Genomic DNA, 22,668 nt, shown 5'->3' on the forward strand with positions numbered 1-22,668 from the left:
TACAAGGAGCATTTTTTTTTTTCACTCAGCAGCTTGGAAAGAAACACATTATGTGCATGACACTTGAAACTGCGAACGTTTCGTGCTTTGGCTATAAGAACGATATATCGGGAGAGCCATTACAAATACCTATAATTAGAAGCAAAAATGCCCACCACAAATGAGTTTTTATAAAAGTATAGCCAGTACTTGCACTTAGCGACAGCAGAATAGAAAATGATTTTAACCTCTTTAAACATAAAGACATTTAATTTAATGCTATACGGATCTTTAATACTCGCTGCGCTAGTGAGTGACTACAACATATTGCTGCCGAGCCCGAGGTCGGGGTTCGCGTCATGCTACAGTCCACATTAAATTCTGATGCTGCCTCTGTACAACGGCAAAAATTGCAAGGCACACAGACATTTGCACGGATAGGACGACAACACATGTTAACGCATGTATGCGACGTACATGTACATGCACCGCTGCACCATTGTGGATTTGCGATTTTTCCGGCTATTGACTGCTAGCTGCTGGCGCGAGAACCGAGATCCGAAGTCTTTCACGTGTATGGCTTTCCCCTCACTTTAGGGCTTGATGGCACCTGTGAACAAAACATGTACAGATACTCCAATGGTTCGAATAGAGATAGATGTAGCTGTTACTCACCTCAATAGCTGAGCAGGTGACTCCAGGCAGGCTGTGAAGATGGCAAACAAACCGACACTGCACCGGCGCTTCACCACCATTAAAATGATGGGGCGATGGCTGCAACTTGGATTGGATCGTCTAACTGTTGTCGATGATCCACTGTCGTCAAACAGCATGCGTTGCCAAGGCTTTCAAACAAATCAAAATTAAGCAGTGAAATAACTACTTGTTTTGGGAATAAGTGGTGTCTAAAAACCGAACGTCTATGACGTGATACTGGCTCCGAAATCGGAAATCACTTACGCTGATTTCAAATAACAATATTATATCAAAAACATAGCCTTAGAGATTGCCTACCAGTACATGGCGTTTATGGTGCATTGTTTGTGCAGCCAGTGAAAGCATAGCCTTTGAGATCTGTTATGCTTCATGCTGCAGTGGTTTGCCCAAATATTAAAATCTGTGCATAACTGTCGTCAAGGATGTGTCATGTACTTGTTTTGCCTTGCAAAAATAACTCGGATTATGAGTGCAGAAACATGAAAATGTAAAATGAATTATGAACCTTTACAATTTCCAACTATATTCTTTTCGTATTAGGTCGACATTGATCCATGTCCTAACTTAAGTCCTAGGCATGCCCATTTATGTACAGCCAGGGGGCGTTCAAAACAAGATATCCCCCGGACATCCCGATGGAATATTCTCTGGACATCCGAACGGGATATGGACATTTCTTGTACGTCCTATGGACGTCCGTGATGGACATTTAGAAAGATGGACGTTCGGACTTGTGGCGGACGGCCCACGGATATCCGTGGTTGCTTGGGATAGTTTTGTAGAATTTACTCACATTTTTCTTATCTAAGTTTGCTTGTAACCTGCTGAATGTGCTGCTAGTTTCCTATAGATCCAAGGCACTTCTGTTGAGATGAACAGAACTCGAACAGGATCCCACACTCCTGTCACCTACCTTGAAAGGAGTTCGCTGTCTTTTTTCTTGGCAGAGACCGATTGCTCTGTCATCATCATCATCAGCAGCCTATATTTATGTCCACTGCAGGACGAAGGTCTCTCCCTGCAATCTCCAATTACCCCTGTCTTGTGCTAGCTGATTCCAAATTGTGCCTTCAGATTTCCTAACTTCATCACCCACCTAGTTTTCCGCCGTCCGCGACTGTGCTTCCCTTCTCTTGGTATCCATTCTGAAACTCTAATGGTCCACCGGTTATCCATCCTACGCATTACATGACATGCCCAGCCCCATTTTTTTCTCTTAATGCCAATTAGAATATCGGCTATCCCCAGTTTGCTCTCCAATCCACACCGCACTCTTCCTGTCTCTTAACGTTAGACCTAACATTTTTCGTTCCATCGCTTTGTGCAGTCCTTAACTTGTTCTCGAGCTTCTTTGTTAACCTCCAAATTTCTGCTCCATATGTTAGCACCGGTAGAATACAATGATTGTACACTTTTCTTTTCAACAACAGTGGCAAGCTCCCAGTCAGTATTTGCTAATGCCTGCCGCATGCACTCCAACCCAATTTTTTTTCTTCTGTAAATTTCCTTCTCATGAATAGGGTCCCCTGTGAGTGATTAACCTAGATAAAAGTACTCCTTTACAAACTCTAGAGGCTGACTGGCGATCCTGAATTTTTGTTCCCTTGCCAGACTATTGAACATTATCTTTGTCTTCTGCATACTAATCTTCAACCCCACTCTTACACTTTCTCGGTTAAGTTCCTCAATCATGTTTTGTAATTCGTCCCCATTTTTGGTCACCAGAACTCACCAGAACTTATTGTTGCTCACCATTTGTTGCCCGCCAATTCCTCACCAGAACAGGAATTGGCCTCCCTGGGGCAGTATTCGGCCACTACTTCCCTCATGACTCCTGTAATTAACCCATGGCCCTCAGTCCCCAGCGGCTGCAGAGCACCTGACCAAGGTGGCGGTCAGACTTGCGACATGGCAGAGGGTGCTAAGAATCTCTGGGTCCGGACAGGCCGCCACTGGAAACTGAACATACATACATACATACACACACACATACATACATACATACATACATACATACATACATACATACATACATACATACGCCTTTATTTCCGCAGCTCACAACTTATTACACATTTCGTGCCCGCATAAGCGCAAGTCGCTTGTGGGCGGGTCACGGCAGACATGAGGTGCTAGCTCACTGCTAACAAGACAGAGGTACAACACATAATATACATGTGGCAACAGCTTCGAAAGAACACGAGATATTTTACTGTGTTAGTAGCGTGAGAAAAAAGAAAAAATGTGGTTGATCCCTCTTATATAGGAATCGGTATAGAACACGAAAGTGAAACGTGTCTTCACAGATGTAGTGTAATGTTTATTGCACATTGATATATAATGTCTATTGGTGTTTTGTGGCTAAAGCGCCCTTAGGCGTTGATGCACCCACGCTGACGCCTGGTGGCACATCTCCTCCATCACGACTACCAACGTCGATGACCATGAGCAACCGTCGTGCATATGGAAGCTGCACTACGCTGCACACGCTAGCACAACGCGAAAGACGAAGCACGTAACTGACACACTAATACAACGCGCAAGACAAAGCACGTAACTGAATCGTCACCGAGTCAAATCAGCGCGTACATGCAGCGCGTCGTAATTGCAGCCTCCGCGATCAACTTCAGAAACATTTTCAGAGCTAATTGCGGAGGCCACGCTCCGCTGTGCTGAGTACGGTGAACGCCACCTGGCGTTGGTAGTGCTTCTTGATGCCAGCGTCCCTTCGAATGCTGGCATCGAGGCGTCGTAGTGCTGAGACCACCGAAGCGTTCACTGTCGGTGCGCGTTAGTGTCATAATGCAGTACTTCTCTTTTCTGCTCGTAGGCGGCGGCACCGCCCCGAGCAAGAGCGCGGGTACACGGAGGAGTGTTAGATATATAAGGCGCGTCTGTGTAGCTCTCTACAAATGCGTTTGTGGCGCAATGGGTTAAACGCTCGGCGATCTATCGTCGCGGACCGAGAGGTCGTGGGTTCGATTTCCAAATTTTGCATGTTTGTGGAACTTTTTATTCTGGTTTCTTTCTTTGTATTATGTTCTATGACGTATTTCCGTGACGGAAATACGTCAGTGAAGTCTTGGTGGACCCCGGCATAAAACACTTTCGTGTTAAAAAAAAAAACCTGGCAACATTCAACATGCACACCCTCTCGAGTGAGGCTAGCTTAGTAGGGCTATTTGAGGAATTATCAGGCATTGCCTGGGATATTATTGGCCGTAGGTTACAAGAACTGGTGAGGTTTATACAGTGCTGACTAACGGCCCCATCCTCTGCTACAGAGGTTTTCCAGATAAGAGAGAATTCAGGGTAAGATTTCTAGTCCATAAGGACATAGCGGGCAACATTGATGAATTCTACAGCATTAAAATGACAGGGAAACAGTCGTCGTAATAAAGTTGAATAGGAGGTATCGAATGAACGTAGTACAAGCCTATGCCCCAACCTCCAGTCACCGATGATGAAGAAATAGAGCAGTTTTATGAAGATGTTGAATTAGCAATGAGAAAGGTGCAAACTCAGTATACTGTAGTCATGGGTGGCTTCAATGCAAAGTGGGGAAAAAGCAGGCTGGTGAACAAGCAATTGGCAACTACGGTATCGATTCTACGAACACTAGAGGAGAGATGTTAGTGGAATCGCGGAAAGGAATAGGCTCCGAATAATGAATACCTTCTTCAGGAAGCGCAGCAACATGAAGTGGACCTGGAAAAGCCCTAATGGAGAAGTGGGGAATGAAATAGATTTCATATTCTCTGCCGATCCCAGCATAGCGCAGGATGTATGAGCAGGAACTATGGGCTATGTGCAGCATAGCGCATAGGCGTAGCATAGCATAGCGCAGGAACCTATGGTCACTGCACCAAAGTGGAGTGACCATAGGTTAGTGAGGTCTAGGATTTCTCTCAATTTGAAGATTGCTCTGTAGGTACTAGCAATGCCAGTGCCACTGGCACACTTATCGTGCACTCTTTTTCATCATCCTCCTGGCACTGCGCTTTAGCATACTATACAGTTGAAACTTGTTGATATGATCCCATTTCGTACGATTTCCTGGCACTTATGTTCACATTTGAGAACACATAAAACGACCCATACAGTTACGTATCTTTTTAACAGTTAATACGTTCCCGGATAACACAATCTTTCGGCACCAATGTGCGGTACATCACAAAACTGCAATCGTATGATACGTTTTGCGGCCACTAGGTTCTATGTGAACAAGAAATGATGTCAGGCATGCGTGATCGAGAGCAGTAGACGCCTGCCACGGCAACTAGAGTCTAGTACCTGCCCGCCTTTGTCACATGAAAATGCTGGCATGCACTCAGTTTCGTCTTCTCACAAGTCATCGCACATTGCATACTCGCATTCACAGCCATTGCCACCTACCCTATTGCGATAAGCATCTTCACCTATCTGTTTCAGAGAGCATGTGGCGTAGTGCCGTTTGGAAGCCTACTGCACGCTTTTAATAGGCTATAGCGCAATTTTGCTGCCGTTTCCTGCTGCAGGTGACACGAAGTGAGCCTCATATTAATTACGCTCTGGCGGCATCTCATTTCTGCGGTTGCGCCCTCCAGCTCTATTTTGTTTGTTTCCTGTCGCCATTCTTAAACACTACACAGCAGGAAAACTGACAAAGCACATCTTCTGGCGGTATCGTGTTCTCCCGTCGCCCACCAGCTGGATCTCGTTTTGGTTTCCCGTCACCGTCTTAAAACACTATGCAACGGGAACACGACAAAGTGCGTCTCGTGCTGCAGCGATTCTCACCAGAGTGGGCACGTCAAAACTTCCCACCAGAATGCCCTGTCCGAAGAAACTGCTGACCCAGCGCAAGTGTGCCTAGGCTTGAAAAAACCGCTAAAACGAAAACATGCATCCTGGGGCGCTCGGGCCTGCCGGTCAATGCGTGTCGGCACCTTATGCTGCAACAATTTGCGCAATGCTTCTCATTACGAAGATGTCAAGTACACTTAATTCTGCAAAAAAAAAAGCAAGTAAGAACTTACTAACTGAAAAAAATGTGTGATCCTAAACTCTTTGGCAGACTCACATGTTCGATGTAGAATTAAACCTTGATACAACGAAGTTCAATATAATGAAATTCTTGAAATAACGAAGTATTTAAACTTTTTATAACTTCTCATCCACAGAACACCGTGTATTTAGAACCTCAATGTAACAAAGCGTGTTTATACACGATTTCAACATAACGAAATTTCACTGCTGCCGCGAAGGAATCCAGAGACAATAAATGGAAACTTCCGCGGGCGAAAATGGTCGAATGGTTCAGGTACAAGTGGCTGTTTGCGAGTGCTCCTCTCAAATTGCACGCCATGCCATGAAGAGCAACCAACAAAGTGGAGCTGCATCATTTTCAGACAGTTCTGTATAAAGTCAAAGTGCAATAAGATCCTATCGCATCCCACGCGCTGTATGCTTTGGTGCGAGTGAAAGTGTGTGAGGGTGAGGCCAGGAAGATGGGACTTAATTATTGTCGTCTTCCCGCGCACAAGGGGAAGGGCGGGAGGTGGGGGAGGGAGTGGAGGGCAGGTTGGCGCGCATCTTCTTTTCTAGTGCAGCCATTGCTACCCATTACTGTTGGTGCAGCTGAGTGTATACGCAGCCCGCATGCCCTGTTTTAGAGGTAATTTGCCGCGTGTGCAAAGAGTGGGCGTGGCAAGATGGCGTGGCATCATGTGCGCTGTCTTCCTGCACATTTAGTACTGAAGGTTGTGTAATCTCGAGTTTCATAGACGCGCTGAAGCGATAGGCAGTAGTGTCAACCCACTGCAGGTGACACTTAACAGCCACGGGGAAAGAGTAGACGTGATAGCGTGGCTGGCTCCACTTCGTACTGCCCGTGAAGATAACGTCGACACCGCATGAAACCACATCTTTCGTCGTCGACTCTCAAATTCAACAGAGTGAATTTTTTTTTTTGTCATTCAAATTTGCTTTTTTCTGATTGCCTAATAATTCGGAAAACTTTGCGGCCCCTTCCGTGTAAGAAAGATCTATTAGTGACTGTACTTACTTGCATGAAAGATTGAATTTCCATGTAACGAAATTTTGGTATAACGAAGCAAATTTGCAATTTTACCTACTTCGTTATATTGATGTTTAACTGTATCTGTGTTTGATATATCCAGGATCAATTGTATGCGTACTAGAAACAGCTACACGTGCACAGCACTACACATTGCTAAATTAGAGCGACCTTTCCCTTATTGCAGGCCATCGTCACAGGCAGTTCCAGTGAAGGCCAACTTTTCAAGCCTTTTTGAGCATTTTGGCTATTCACCTCACACGCATCCCAGGTAAGTTATGCCAAGGCCACGCTTGCTCTCGCTTCTCTTGTGGCACGCCCACTATGCCTGCACGGCCTCTTACGTCACGCTAGACGTGCTGTTGCCGGCACCCAGTGCTGGGCAACATCGAAGATACATGTATCTTAGATACTATATTAGATACTCTTTGGGTATCTTGTATCTGTATCATGATACGTGTGGCAAGACGTGTATCAGTATCTGTATTTCAGATACATGAAAGAATGTATCATGTATTTTAAGATACAAGATACTGCTATCGCAACATCACCGTGCGAAACTACACGTGTTGGCTGAACTCCGCTTCTCAAGCTGATACTGCTGCCACTAAGCCACCTGAATAAAACTAAAGGCTGCGACATTCTTTTACCTTTCCACCAGAGCCCTCCAGCGAGGGCAGGGGATAATATCTGCGCGTCCCTATTGGTGGAGCAGAGTCACATGACTTGCTCCATCATGCAGAGGCTTCTTATTGACGTTCTTGTACTTAGACGGCTACCCATTAGCTGGTCAGCAAGCAGATCAGCAACTTCCATCAAATACAAAATCAACAAGCAAAAACTGCTGACGCGCAGTGTATAAAGAGCTTTCATGTTGAGCAGCTAAAGCAACCCCAATAAGTTGTTTCGGAATGAAAATATTATACTTTGAGCTAGAAAGACAAAAATTTTGAGATACTAACAGACATTTCATTCAAATGAAACAAGGTTGGCCGGAGTTCAGAAATTCCCAAGCAAACAATTTTCTGCATACGCGTTTGCTGCTACATTATATAGATCTATAATAAGAAATTTGCGAATGTATCGAAGTATCTTAAGATACAGATGGTAAGTATCATATCTTAGTACAATTGCAAAGTATCTTTGCCCAGCCCTGCTAGCACTGTACATGACTTTCAGCATGCATCTGGCCACTGTGGACATGCGAGTGAAGATACAGTGTACATTACTGTTCTTGAATGTTATTTGTGAAAATTCGTATAGGCTCCTAGTTTCAGGGTCCAAGCATTTTGATAGGACGAAAATGGAGCACCTGCTGGTTGTTGCATCACCTGTGGTTGAAAAACCTGAGCAGAAATTGCTGCTATCACCGTAACATAAATGGAGGAGCTCTATAAATGCACACAGTATTTAACTTTTTATAACTTCTTGGCCATAGACCACCATCTATTTGGACCTCAGTATAACGAAGTGTGTTTACACACAATTTCAACATAACGAAATTTCACTGCCGCAGCAAAAGAATACCGAGGCAATAAACGGAAACTTCCGCAAACGCAGATGATCAAATTGTTGAACTACATGCTGTTGCTTGCGAGCGCAAGTCTAAAATCTCAAAAGAGCTACTGCCAAAGCGTAGCAGCGTCATGTTCCGTATAAAGTCCACGTGCGATAAGATTCTATCACACCCAGCGCTGTAGGCTTTAGGCGCAAGTGAAAGAGTGCGAGGGTGAGCCGAGAAGGATGGTGGCTTGATGAGCACAGTCTTCCCGCACAAGGAAGAGTAGAAAGGGAGGGAGCGAGCTTGCAGGAATGCAATCAAGTGTGCAAGAGGGCGGGACAGAGTTGGGGGCCAGGTTGGTGCACATCTCCTTTTCTAGTGCGGCTGTGGCTGCGCATGGCGTTCAGTGTGGCTGAGTGCATACGCAACCCGCGCACCCTGTTTTAGAGGTAATCTGCCGCATGTGCAAGGCTGGGCGTCCTGAAATGCCGTGGCATCATGTCTTCCCGCTCGTTTAGTGCTGGAGGTTGCGTAATCTCTAGTTTTGGAGATGCATTGAATCGAGAGGCAGGCATAACACTCACTCCCGGCTGCCAGTACTTTTCATGATAGCGTCGTCCCACTAGCTGCAGGCGACATTATCAGCTGCAGGGGCGCAGTGGACACATAAGCGTGGCTGGCTTCGCTTCGCACCACCAATGTGAAGATATTGTTGACACGGCACGAAACCGTTGGCTTTCGTCGCCGACTCCCAAATTCAACAAAACAAATTTTTTTCTGATTCAAATTTGGTTATTCCGATTGCCCGATAATTCGCAAATTTTTGTGGCCCCTTCCGTATTATAAAAGTCTATCTGGTGACTGTACTTATTTGCATAAAAGACGAAATTTCAACATAACGAAATTTCTATATAACGAAGCGAATTCCCAATTTCACCGGCTTCGTTATATCAAGGGTTAACTCTACTGCTTTCCATTTCTGTTATCCTATTTGATGACATTATTTTGTCCTGCATTTAGAATATTATGCATGAACATGCATCAGCTTAACAGTTTGACCACTTGAACTTGTGTTACAATGTTGCAGCGCATCTGGCCGCTTCTTGTGCCTCGTGCTGGAAGACGGCCAGGCGTGCTCCGAGCTAGAAGCACGTGTCACAAACAGTGATCCGAGACTTGTCCAGGCCTGGCTCCGTTGCTGCATCGGGGTGAAGCCACCGAACTCGGAGATGACTCGACTCTCGCGGTGAGGATTATTTAATTTTTTGCGTGTATATAGTTGAACCAGGATCGAACCAGAGTATTGGCTTCGAAAGAAATTCGGGAAAAAGTTTTATATTTTGAAAATCTGGTATAGAAAAATGTGAAAGCAAGCTGTAACTGAAATTCCACATGTCTCTGAAGGCTTTTAGAGACTGTAACACAATGGAATCTAGTGTAGCCTAGTACTTCTAGATTGCAAGGCTTTTGTGAAAAGATGCACTTTGTACCGCAGCACTGTAGGTCCATAGCTGGTGTATGCAAATTAGAAGTATGAGTGCATAAAAATAACACTGTTCTATTTTTGAACTTGTGTTGTCCCACTTCCTTCTTTTGCAATTTGCTGAAGGAACAGCACAAGTGGTGCTAGACCCTGTTCTTCTAGTTTGAGCGCAGTGGTTAATGGCAACGTAAGCAAAGTTCAGTTAGCATGAAAGCCGTCTATATGTAAGTTCTTAGTAAAATCAAGCATGCAAGTCAGGAAAACACAGATTTATATTGTCAGATTAAGTGATGCATTGTTCTTCTGAATGTAAACTATCCTTTTTTTCAGAAATTTGTCGTAGAACAGCACCAAGTTTTGTGTGCTGGTGTCATGCTAATCTGCCACCTGTGACTGAAATCAGGATGTCACCTCTGTCTGAGCCGCAGCATGTTGCTGACAAAACGTTACGGTGCCAGAAATTACAATCTCGTGCAGCAGGGAGTGCCTCATATCCAGATACTGGTACAAAAGTTCGGCAACTATGAAACGTCATTTCTTAATGCGTTAGCATTCTTAGAATAGTATATATGTTTGTATCTATGCATATTTGTATCTGTTTCCCGCCTACCTGGGTTATTGGGTAGTCAGTGGTCAAATGGGTAGCGCATTGGGCTGCTGTGCTGAGGTAGCAGCGTTCGAAGACAACCATCGGGTCAACTTGGCTCGCTGAGTATGTGACAATGTGTACATACCTGCCGCTCTTGAACGAACCTCTTTCACGCCGACTTGGAGTACTGGGCATGTGCTACTCAGTCTGTGCTGGTCTCCAATGAAGAACCTCTTTGACACCAACTTGCGTAACCAGGTATACGTGTGAACGGGAATGTGCCGCTCTACAGTGACGAAGAAGCTCCCCTAAATTTCTCCGACACTGTGTGGAATCGAACCCACGTCGGAAGGGTTCCTCGGTGACAGTAACCCGACACAGTAGTAGGCTGCGCCACAAATGCACTGGGTAAGTGCCACTTTCAATGAGCGCCTTTCATGCGAATGCTTTAGCGAGCTGCGCCATGAATGCACTAGGCATGTGCCGCTCTTCAATGAACCTCTCACCGAATTGGGTCACTCAGTATGTGCCACTGAGTGTGCAGCAAGCGAGGGAACGATGCTCAGCGTTCGGACGCCGGCGCGCGACGCTTCTCGTCTCGGAGGCCACGTGCGAACTTCTTGGCTGTGCCACAAGATGGCGTAGTGCATCCAGAAAGAAGTGCGAGAGGAGCCCAGTTTGCTGTAAGACGCGTTTGTCAGCGTTCGCACGCACCGGCACGGCGTGCATTTCTGAGGCCATGGGGCAGGCTTTGTGGCGGCGCTGCTAGATGGCGCTGCCGAGTGTTCTTAGGGAAGCGCGAAAGAGGAGTCTGGCTACAGTACGTGCCTCGTACATAACTCGTTTCGATGATGGCAATGTGTGTTGTATTGCTATATTGATTCAATGCTAACGCATTACTGTTGACAGTCGCGAGATGGGTTCTGCCGCAATTTTATTTCTTTTTTTTTTTTCATTTGCTTGTTGCACGCTTTCCATCAGTACGCCGTAAGAGTGATGATTGTTACATTAAATTTTCCTGAATGGGCTGCTACATGAATACAGTCAAACCTCGATATAACGAACATGGATATAACGAATTATCGGATATAACGAAGTAACCATAAAAATTGCTAGCCAATATTAGTGTGTAGTGAATATGTGCTCATAACGAATATCGGATATAACGAATGTATTTTCGTGTCAGATACGACTTCGTTATAACGTGGTCCAACTGTATTTCTGTTTGTCTGCAGTGCAGGTCATTGTTCATGCAACCTTAAAGCGGAGTGCTATGTCCTGTACAATAAATTCTCAGATTTTTTTTTACAAACGGTCAGTATCATAAGCAGTAAAAAAGGTCTAAGTGTTCACAAATATTTCAGATTTTTTTAGTTTTTGGCTTCCACTATAGCATTTTTCAAATTTTTAAGGTTGACAGGTCCGCTAATGTTATGCTTACATTGTTCTAGGATTGTGCTAGGCCGCAAGGAGTTTGCCAACTACAACAGCTTGGTGGGCACCATGGTACCTTCTGACGAGGTGACGGCGCATGACGACCTTGTTGTCTACTTCCTGGACTGCCTGGCGCAGTACGCCGACATCGTCTCTGCGATGGACGGCATCTCGTCACTGTCCCAGCTGAGGCAGAGTGTTGCCTGCTACCTCAGAGACTTTGTTGCTGTGGCAACGGCTCAGCTGCGGAACAGCGCTGCAGCCGCGGCAACACGTGACAGCCTAGGCAATGTCTACCACCTTTGTGGCCAGCTGTTTCGGTTGTGCGCTGGCCTCATCTATACCAGGGTGAGAGTAGGTTTGGTGTTGAGATTCACTTTGATGCAAGAACGAAGTTAGGGTATAGAGGTAAAATACCGTATTTGCGCATGAAAGGGCAGCATTTTTAAAATTTTTTTACAGGGGGTAGGTTTGTGGCAACTCACTGAAGTGTCGAACTGCGCTCATAAGACTGCTATGCAGAATAATGCAACCACTTGCGGCCAACTATAGAACACTTTTATTCAGTTGTCCTCACTGGTTCAGATGCCCTTGTTGTTTAACAAGCTTGCCTCATAGGCACCCCCTCATGCCTTGTCATACTCTGTGCCATCCACACTGTTTGAGATTCCCATCACCTTGAAGCTCTTGATGACGGGTCTTAATTAAATGAAATCGCAGGCAATGCGTTCAATATCCACACCCATACCTTTTGCAGTGATCCTCTCCATGAGTCCGAAAGCACAATGCAACTAAACAACAGCTTAAAACTATGACGTAGGATAGTCATTGTGACGATTATGATGCCCTTATTGGCAGGACAGTACTGGTGCCATCTAGTAGAGGCTTGCAGCACACGTGCACATGCATGATGCTTTGAAACTTGTTTTCAATATATTCACGCTCCAAAATGGCGATCTGGACCTTACACGAGGGCGATCAAGCATGTTACCAGATGTGTGGTCCTGACTGACAGCCGTGTTAGCGAAGTAAAAATTCACATGCCTTCCCCTACGTGTCTGGTTTCCTCTGTGTCCGCGGCTGTACTCGGCAATAGCAACTTGAAATGACAACACATATGGGACATGCATACGTTTTTTTGCAACTGGCTTGGCTTGGTTGGACCACAGTCGGAAAGCCACTGTGCCAATCCTGTGTGATAACGCTGATTGCATGGATGCATATTCGCAGCAGTGGAGAGCGTGTCTGCGTAATTTATGTTTTCCGTGTCTCATGTCAACACATCAAGGGGAAGTGTCTCCTGTGCATCAAAATTCACAGGAGACGCTTTGCTGGCCCTTTGGATGCACCTCGTTTATGTTTCTTTCCTATATAGACTTGATCATACGTGTGCGCTTTTTGCATGATTTTGTGTACTGTCATGGCGAAGTTTTTTTCTTAATGCATAGCAACCAGGTCCTTTCAGCGACTGCGACAATAGCATCATGGGGCTTAGGCAGGTTTGTTAGACTGAAATTCGTGGAGTTGCAGACAAGAGGGAGGAGGGGACTCTGATGGGCCTTGCCTCCCTCCCCCCCTAGTGGGTAACCCTGTTGGACTTGACCGTGCTTTGTTTTTGTTTTGTTTGTTCCCAATATCTGCATGTATGCTTATAATGAACATTGATATGACGACGACATTTCCGTGTCCATTATGACTTCATTATAATGAAGTTCAACTGTATTATGGCTCTCATAATGAAGAGTTCAGCTCAAACATCTCGCTCTGCTCACATTCCTTTCCTCATCTATCATTGCCTGTGTGCAGGGCATGGCAGACTGTGTGCTTCCGAGGCTGCTGGACTCTTTGATCCTGCCTGGTGCATTATATGCTGGGAAGCTCATCCCCCAGGCACAGCTCGCTGCTATCAAGCAGCACCTGCCGCTGGTGAGTGAGGAATTCCCTCCACATGTTATCCCAAGCTGATTTCCAAGAAAATCGAGGGGATGTGGACGTAAAATTCTTGCGTTCCGTGACCTCCTAAGTTCCCATCGCAGCCGTTCTCTGGCCCGGCAATCGGCTTACTTCAGGGGCCAGCTGTCCTGGGGAAAAAGCCTGTGCCATCGAAATCCTGTTGAACCCTGTGGGCGCAACAAAACACTGTAAAAAAATGGGGTATGGGCTGTCGTGGCAGTAGCGATGACAGTTGGTGGAAGAAAAGAATGCTGATGAAAAGAATGTGAGAAAGCCCTCATTGAATGCTATAGCAGTTAAATTGGGTGGAAACTTGGGCCATTTGCTACAAGCACAGTTCAGATATTTAAAGACCTGTGCTTCAAGGATAAAACACGCAACGTGTATGCTCTTATCCTTGGGCTTTGTCTGAGTTCTGGTCTCTAACTAAATTATTAGACACCGATGGTGTTTTCAATTTTGTGATTGGTGAAAGTTTGTGCCACACATGCCAACCTGATGTATTGTTCTCTGCATACATTGTCTGCCTAAAAGCTTTGCACTTGAATTACTGTGTTTCAAGGCTGTGATTTGAAACTATAGTACTGGGTATGACAAAACAATCAGTTGTCCTGTTTCGTAACCATGGTTATGCTTGCAAGCACAGGAAGAATGGGTTATTTTTATTTTTTTCTACCAAGGACATTTCTTTACCTTTTTTGGGGTATGTATGACAAAACTTGCATATGTTGCATATAGCCTAGTAGATTAAACAGTATGGCTGCTGTTTGGCTTTTCGTGATCATGGACTGGGTACAGTTTCTTGTGACACACGTGTAAAAAACAAATGCTACAACCAAGTTTATAGGGCTTCAATGTTGGTACTACTTCTATATTAATATCAGACAGACATTGGCGAGCACTCGCAGTGCAGCCGGGGCGGCCCGTCCGCGACATGCCGTATATACTCGTGTAAGGGCCGCACTTTTTTTTTTTTCGAAATTTTTACTTGTTGCGGCCCTTACACGAATCAGGCCGACAACAGCTCGCCAAAGGTCTATACTGTTTCCGCAGCAGTAGAAGTGTGCAAGAGAGTCACAAATGACATGCCAGGAATGTTTTTATTACGATTCCATGTCGCTATCGCTGTCCTCGCCCTCGGAAGAGCTTGCCTCGGCGTCTGCATCCCCCCAGAGACGATCATCCTCAGTACCGTCCATGCTGTTTGAAATTCCAGTCACCTTGAAGCTTTTCGCAACTGTTTCCAATGACACGTCGTACTCATGTTCCCTCCTGAGAGCATTCACAAAGCGATGGAATTTAACCACATGGCTTTCGTATTCACTTGGAAGTTTTTGACAAATCGTCGTTCTGCGGCGGATAGAGAGCTGGTTCCGGTTCATAAACCGCGTAGCCCACCCCCGACTTGCCTTGAATTGTGCCTTGGGTATTTCCATGTGGCGAGCGATGTTCAGGGCTTTCACGCGTACCATGTCAGTTGATACAGCGTAGCCGTCATTTTGAGTGTCGATGACATATTTGACGAGTTCGCCTTCAAGTTCCGGGTATTTGCACTTCTTGCCGCGAAACGCCTTTCGGCTCCTGTTGGTAGCGGCGAGGGCATCTTTCTGCTTTATCCAGTAACGCATGCGCTTCTCGTCTACGTTGTACTTGCGTCCAGCTTCTCGCTTGCCGTGCTCCTCGGCATATTCAGTCACTTGCAGTTTAAATGAAGCAGTGAACGATCTCAAATGCCGGCCCATCTTCCGTCACCTGCGCTGGCTCAAACAGGGCTCACTACTACTGACGGAGTGACACCAGTTCGCCGGCGACACGATGCAAATGATGCACCACACAAAGCAATCATGGCACCGTACGCCAACGCTCAACCAACACCTCCTAGTAGGCATTGGCTCAACCAGTTCAACGGCTTGACCGGCGGAAGCGGAAAACTGGCAGCGCCATCTAGCTTCGATTGAACTAACTACACCGTTCTGGCGGGACTTTTCGAACTTTTTTTTTGAAATTTCTCCTTTCAAAGTAGGGGTGCGGCCCTTACAAGAGTATATACGGTAGTCGGCACTCCTTTTGCGCCAGAAACGAAGTGAGACGATCGCTGCGGCAGCATCGAGCAATAGGGGCTCTGGGGCACACGCGACATGTGGCACTGCGCTAGTCTCTACACCGAACATATTGTTACACACGAGGTGTTTAATGTCGAACCAGATGAATCTGGTTGATGAGAGCGTTTCGAACGCGGTCCCGAAGCAGCTTGGCTCACGTCGTTCTCCTCTTCTTTTCCCTGGTTGTCTGCGCGGCAGCCGTGGTTCAAGGCAAGAGCTCGTGACATTTCCCCGCTGGCAGACGAAGCCTGCCGGGCAAGTCACTCATCTCGTGGATTGTAACGCCTCAGACGCGCGACATGTGTCACTTCAGCTTTGGCCGAGCGTCGTCCACTGCTCGTGAGACATGCAATACGATAGTTCACTTGGCTGAGGCGCTCCAGAATAACATAGGGGCCGACGTAATGAGCGAGAAACTTCTGGCATAAGCCACGCCTACGCAACGGCGTCCAGAGCCACACAAGATCACCAGGATCGAAGTAAACGTGGCGGTGACGCTCGTCATAGCGTATCTTGGACTGGTCCTGAGATGCCAGGGCGCGTAGCCTAGCGAGGTGTCGCGCTTCTTCTGCTCGACAGAGTATCTCATCAATTGACTCGTTGTCATGAGCGAAGTAGGGCAATATGGTGTCGAGGGTGTAGCGCGGCGGACGAGCATAAAGAAGGAAAAATGGTGAGTAACCAGTAGTCTCGTGTCTCGCGGTATTGAAGGCATAGGTAATGAAAGGCAAGATACTGTCCCAATTCTTGTGTGCTGAATCGACGTACATAGACAGCACGTTGGCAAGCGTTCTGTTTGTGCGCTCGACCAGACCATTAGTTTGTGGATGGTAGGGCATAGAAATGCGGAAGCTACATGAACACAGACGAAGTGTTTCTTCAACTACGTCCGCGGTAAATTGTCGCCCACGATCGCTGATTACTATGCGAGGAGGTCCATGTCGGAGTATAACGTGAGCCAGCAAGAAGATAGAAACTTCTGTAGCTGTGGCGGATGGCAACGCGGCGGTCTCACAATAGTGGGTAAGGTGATCTACGCAAACGATAACCCAACGATTGCCGTTGGAGGATCGCGGGAAAGGGCCCAGAAGATCTATACCAACTTGCTCAAAGGGGACGCTAGAAGGGGAAACTGGTTGAAGCAGGCCGTGTGGCGCGTGTGGAGGACGCTTGTAGCGCTGGCATTGAGAGCAGCTGGCGACGTACCGTTCGATATGCTTCCACATCTTAGGCCAGTAAAAACGTTCTTGAGCCCGGTAGAGCGTACGTGTGGAACCAAGATGACCGGAAGTTGGGTCATCGTGCATGGCGTATAATACTTGGCTGCGAAGGTTCTTGGGGACAACTAAAAGGTAGCGTGCACCGGTGGTCGAGTAGCTCTTCTTATACAGCACGCCACCATCGCGTAGGCGAAAGCGACTTCCTGCAGGTGACTCCTGTGCTGCTGCGAAGAGCGGTTGTAAGCTCTCGTCCTTGTGCTGCTCGGATATGACGGTACCCATATCCGGAAATTCCGGGGACACAAAAGCGATGTATTCATCAAAGTTGTCTGCATCGCATTCAGTTGTTGGAAGTGGCATCCGAGAGAGACAATCAGCGTCAGCATGTCTCCGGCCACTTTTGTAGCAAATAATGAAGTCGTATTCCTGTAGGCGGAGGGCCCAGCGCGCTAGTCGTCCTGAGGGATCCCGCAGATTCACAAGCCAGCATAGCGAATGATGATCTGTTATCACAGTAAAGGGGTGCCCGTAGAGATACGAACGAAACCGTTGCACTGCGAAAATGACCGCCAGACACTCTTGTTCGGTCACTGTGTAGTTGCGCTCGGATCGGCTCAAGGAACGGCTAGCGTACGAGATCACGTGCTCACTGTCACCAATACGCTGAACTAGCACAGCACCGATGCCCACGCCACTGGCATCGGTGTGAATATCGGTTGGTGAAGAAGGATCGAAGTGGCGAAGAATTGGTTGGGACGTGAACAGGAACTTCAGCTGGCGAAACGATGAGTCGCAATCTGCAGTCCACTCAAAGGGAACGCCTTTTTGGAGAAGGCGTGTAAGGGGATGAGCCATGTCAGCAAACCGGGGAATGAATCGGCGAAAGTAGGAGCACAAGCCCAAGAAACTTCTTAAGTGCTTGACAGAGTCGGGTACCTTAAATGCTTCTACGGCCGCAGTCTTATGTGGATCTGGTCGGATGCCTTCTTTAGCGACGAGATGTCCTAGCACAAGAGTTTGTCGTTCCCCAAAACGGCATTTTTTTGAATTGAGCACAAGACCTGCTTTCTCCAAGCAGTTCAGGACCAAGTCCAAACGCTTGTTGTGCTCACTAAATGTTCGCCCGAAGATCACAATGTCGTCTAAGTAGCACATGCAAACTTCCCATTTAAGCCGCGTAATATCGTGTCCATAAACCTTTCGAACGTTACGGACGCGTTACACAACCCGAAAGGCATCACGTTAAACTCAAATAGTCCGTCGGGCGTTACAAATGCTGTCTTTTCTCTGTCGTCCTTGTGCATAGGAATTTGCCAGTAACCTGACCGTAAATCAATGGAGGAAAAGTAAGACGCCGCAAAGAGGCAGTCGATGGCATCGTCAATTCGTGGGAGCGGATATACATCTTTCTTGGTAATGGCGTTTAGGCGACGATAATCAACGCAGAACCGCCACGTACCGTCTTTCTTCTTCACCAATATCACGGGGGCTGCCCAAAGACTAGATGATTCTCGAATGACGCCTTTGCATAGCATTTCTTGGACTTGATCACTGCTTATCTTGCGTTCTGACGGGGACACACGATAGGGTTTTTGTCGGATTGGCTGGGCGTCTCCTGTGTTGATGCGGTGACGAGTTCTGGACGCAGGAATCGATGGCGGGCCATCGTGCTGCGCAAAGTCAAACACCTAGGTGTGTTTTGTAAGTAGGGCCATCAATACTTGTCACTGAGTGATTTATCAATCATGGAAAGTATCTTCGAGCTCCCGCGGCTCGAGACACTGGTTGCTCCTCCATCGGGTCGCTCTGTAAGTACTGCCACGGATATAGGCGAGTCTTCCTGAAACGTGGCAATCTTTAGGCCTTGAGGTAGCACTGCCGCTTCAGTGGAACAGTTTAGCACCCACAGCCCCGCGCATCCATTGGTCACTCAGACCACGCAGTGCGGAACTAACACGTTTTTCTTGAGGCAGTTTCGATGTACAGGTTCCACTGCAGCATCGAACGAGATAGGAGTTGGTGATGAACAGGCGACAGCAATACGCATCGCGGATAAGGCGGGTACAACTGTATCATCAGACACGCAAAACACATTCTCCGGGCAAGCTGCACCTTCAAAGAGAACAGGCGAAACACCGGTGTCGACACTGAGTTCTCCCGTCCGGTAGTCAACATTGAGACCACATAATTGCAAAAAGTCAATCCCCAGAATCACGTCATGCGAGGAGCGAGGAAGAACAGTAAACTCTGCATTAAAAACTCTCCCACCCAAAGACACATCCACATTACACACACCAACCGGGTATAATGATTCACCACTGACTCCATGGAAACTTGTGCACTGGTCGCAACAAAACATAACCTTGCGTCCCAGAAGGCCTTTAAATCCCACACTCATGACCGAGACAGTTGCTCCCGTGTCGACTAAAGCCATTGTAGACACCCCATCAATCAGTACATGAATCTTATTTTTAAGCATGAAAATAGTTGGAGGCAGTTGAGTCGGCAGCGTACATTGTCCAGCGACCTCACCTCCATCGGCCGCGCTGGCTAGTTTCCCGGCGGGGGCGACACGAAACGGCGCCGAGGAGACGGTGATGTGAATCGCGGCCGTGGGGATGGTGATCGGGAGGCTCGGAAGGCTGGTGGTGGCGTCAGAGTACGGTCGGAGGCAGGGGAGCGGTAGCGGTTGCGGGTTCTTGCTTCTCCAACGTAGGTCTCCTGGGCGGTGCGTCGGTCCTCTTGAAAGTGGCTTCCTGAAGTGGAGTCACCTGGCCACTGAGTACGCAGTGTACGACCGCTAGGCCACATAGTCGGCGCTGACGGTCCGTAGTTCGATGCTCGGCGTCGGCTACAGTACCTAGCAATGTGACCAGGCACGCCGCAGAAGTAACACACTGGCAAAGCGCGAACGTCAGGACGCGGATTCAAGTATTCTGCCGAACACATCGGTTGAGGGTAACGAGGCTCTTCCCCTTGAAAGTCGTAGGTAGCTGCAATTCTTCGTGGACGAAAGTTGCGTGGGCGTGGATCAAAACGTTGAGGGGGCGAATCATTGAATGGTGGTTCGGTCGTGTCGTAATGCGGTTCGTGTCTGGAGCCGTTAAGATCCGCAACGTTCACCGAGTGGTTCCAAGTAGCCGAAGGGGGTTCCCAAAGAGTGTCTTGGAAAACGGGGGAGCTGTAACATGGCGCCGCATAATGTGCCTGTTCATCATGCCGCTGGAGCTCCTCGCGGACTATCTGGTGGATGGAGGATGAAAGCTCTGGGTGCGGAGGACTCGTCTCAACACTTGCTACGGTCGTTACGTTGGCCAGCCATCCAAACTTCGGTGTAATTCGGCGAGTCTTCAGCGCCTCGAACGTACGGCAGTGCCGTATCAGTTCTGATACGGTGCTCAAGTTCTCTTTACCAATGAGGAAGTTGTACACGTCTTCCGCTATTCCTTTTAAGAGGTGCCCCAGCTTTATCTTCCTCTGTCATTTGAGGGTTGACGGTTTGGCACAGCTTCAAAATTTCTTCAATATACAGTATAGACCACTTATAACGTAACCGCTTATAGTGCAGGACCGGATATACAGTTACACCTGCTTATAACGAACCTCCATATAACGAATTCCTGGATATAACGAAGTTTTTGTATTCCCCGCCGTGACTCCATAGAAGCACATGTATTTGAAACCTCTACTGTAACGAAGTGGCAGTGAGAGACCCCCTCGATATAACAAATTTTCCCCGCCGACAACCTAGAGATTTCGCCCCAAATTTTGTCATTTTAGCGCGAGCAGCAACCAGAAGCACCTTCTCCGCCGCGACGGAATGCGAAGCGGCGTCGCGCTTGGCGCGCTCGAATTCACGGCGCGAGCAAGAGCCCACGTGTGCGTGCGAGCATGCGCGAGCCGGGCCTGCATCCCTCGGCCCGGCGATCTTGCCGCGGCGGGCGTGACCTTTCCCCTTCCCTTCATTCAAACCTGACCCCGCCGCTTGCTGCAGCTGGCCCAGCCCGCCAAGTCGGCACTCTCCTTTTCCTGTTGATGTTGCTGAAGGCAAAAAAAAAAAACATATTTTTTTGTCACCGCGCTGACTGCGTCACTCTCTGCTTACTGCACAAGTCTCTGCGCTTCACTTCACTAACTTGACACTAGGTGACACTATACGACACTACGACGCCATCGTGTCGCTCGCTTTACGTTACCGACGCGTCGCGCTTGTGCGAAACGACATGCGTCCACGCATCCAGTACCTGGTGTGACATTCCAAGGATGAGTGCTTCGACGAAGAAACGCGAGATATTCACCTTGTCTGCAGTTCGCTTTGAAGATAAGCCCGCGCCGGCGCACACTTTTTCCACATCGCAGATCGCTTTCAAGATACGGTGGCTGCAGCCGAAGTAAATGCCTCCCTTTCTCGCCTCCCCCGCCGTGCCTAGCGCAAAAGCACTCCCGCCCCCCTCCCCCCCTTCTCCCTCGCGCGTGCGAGATTGAGTCGGCTGACCTCCGCAAGCTTTCACTCGCACGTACAGCGTACGGCGCGCGGCGACGATGTTGTGTATGGACTTTACACGAAACCTCAAAGCAACGTCCACGGGGACGACACAAATGCGCTTCTACTCTGACGGCGACAGCGAATTCGCACCCCCTACCAGCAGCTTCTCCGCGTTACCGGGAACTTATCTCGAAGGCCATGCTTTTGTGCGTGGCAATCGGCAGCAAATACGTCATAGGGGCCATTTTGTAAGTTCACTATCGCTGGCGACTGTCGTCTGGGCGTCGCAACTCGAGAATCAAACGTCTGCACAGATGAAATTTTGCCGATTTTGTGCCTGTGCGTGTAGAACAAGAAAAATAGTACGCACTAAGCGTTTGGTGAGCAAAGATCAGCTACGGCTTAAGCGGTCAGCCAATACATGGGGTTGAATGGGGGCATGGGTGGGGGAATCTTCACGACTACGTTTAAACTGCAATTACGCATTAAGCGGGTACGTATTGACGTGGTTTGAATGTACTATCCTTACTTCGTACAGCTGTCTGCTAATTTGCTGTTGCAATCGCAAAGACCTTCGCCTTTCGGGTGAAACTGGGACTTTTTTTGTTCATCGCAACTTTAGTGTATTGGGGATAAATCTTCAGGGATAGAACATACGGTAAGCGTTTCTTTTTCCAATTTTCGTGCTGAACAACGAAATCCTCTTTATAACGAAGTTTTTCGTGAATTTGTCAGTTTCGTTATATCCAGGTTTAACTGTAGTGCGGTCTTTTCAGACTCCCGTTAATTTTCCCATAGCACTCCATGTATACACGTATCGCTTATAGTGCAGTTGTGGGAAACGAAATACCAGTTACAGTGCGGCTGCCTGGGAGTACGGATGTCAGCGGAGACGGCGAACGCTCCCCTCAAACGGGCGCCCCAAGGAGTGCTCGAGGAAGAAATAGAGACGAAGTGGAGGAGAAGGGCACGTGGTGCGAACGAACAGCGCTGAAACCAGAATCTTGAGTGCGAGTCGTGAAATACCACGGCGCGCATAGCGAGCGAGGGCCACGAAACTGCCAACGCCGGCCAACCCTCACTTCACGATAGCGGCAATAAACGAAACTTCAGGGAGCGGCGGCGCCGGCACGGCACGGCGAAGGG

General features: G+C 47.7%; 1 protein-coding gene across 1 annotated transcript in view; it reads left to right on the top strand.

Annotated features, from left to right (window-relative positions):
* Positions 1 to 22,668, top strand: part of LOC119462352 (protein MMS22-like) — a 151,998-nt gene that overhangs the window by 108,715 nt on the left and 20,615 nt on the right. The window contains exons 28-31 of the mRNA XM_049672947.1: positions 6,942 to 7,025; positions 9,343 to 9,501; positions 11,779 to 12,109; positions 13,568 to 13,687. Of these exons, the coding sequence (XP_049528904.1) occupies positions 6,942 to 7,025; positions 9,343 to 9,501; positions 11,779 to 12,109; positions 13,568 to 13,687 (694 nt within the window). The remainder of the gene's footprint in view (positions 1 to 6,941; positions 7,026 to 9,342; positions 9,502 to 11,778; positions 12,110 to 13,567; positions 13,688 to 22,668) is intronic.

This window comes from Dermacentor silvarum, chromosome 8 (assembly GCF_013339745.2).
Source record: "Dermacentor silvarum isolate Dsil-2018 chromosome 8, BIME_Dsil_1.4, whole genome shotgun sequence".
Lineage (NCBI taxonomy): Eukaryota > Metazoa > Arthropoda > Arachnida > Ixodida > Ixodidae > Dermacentor > Dermacentor silvarum.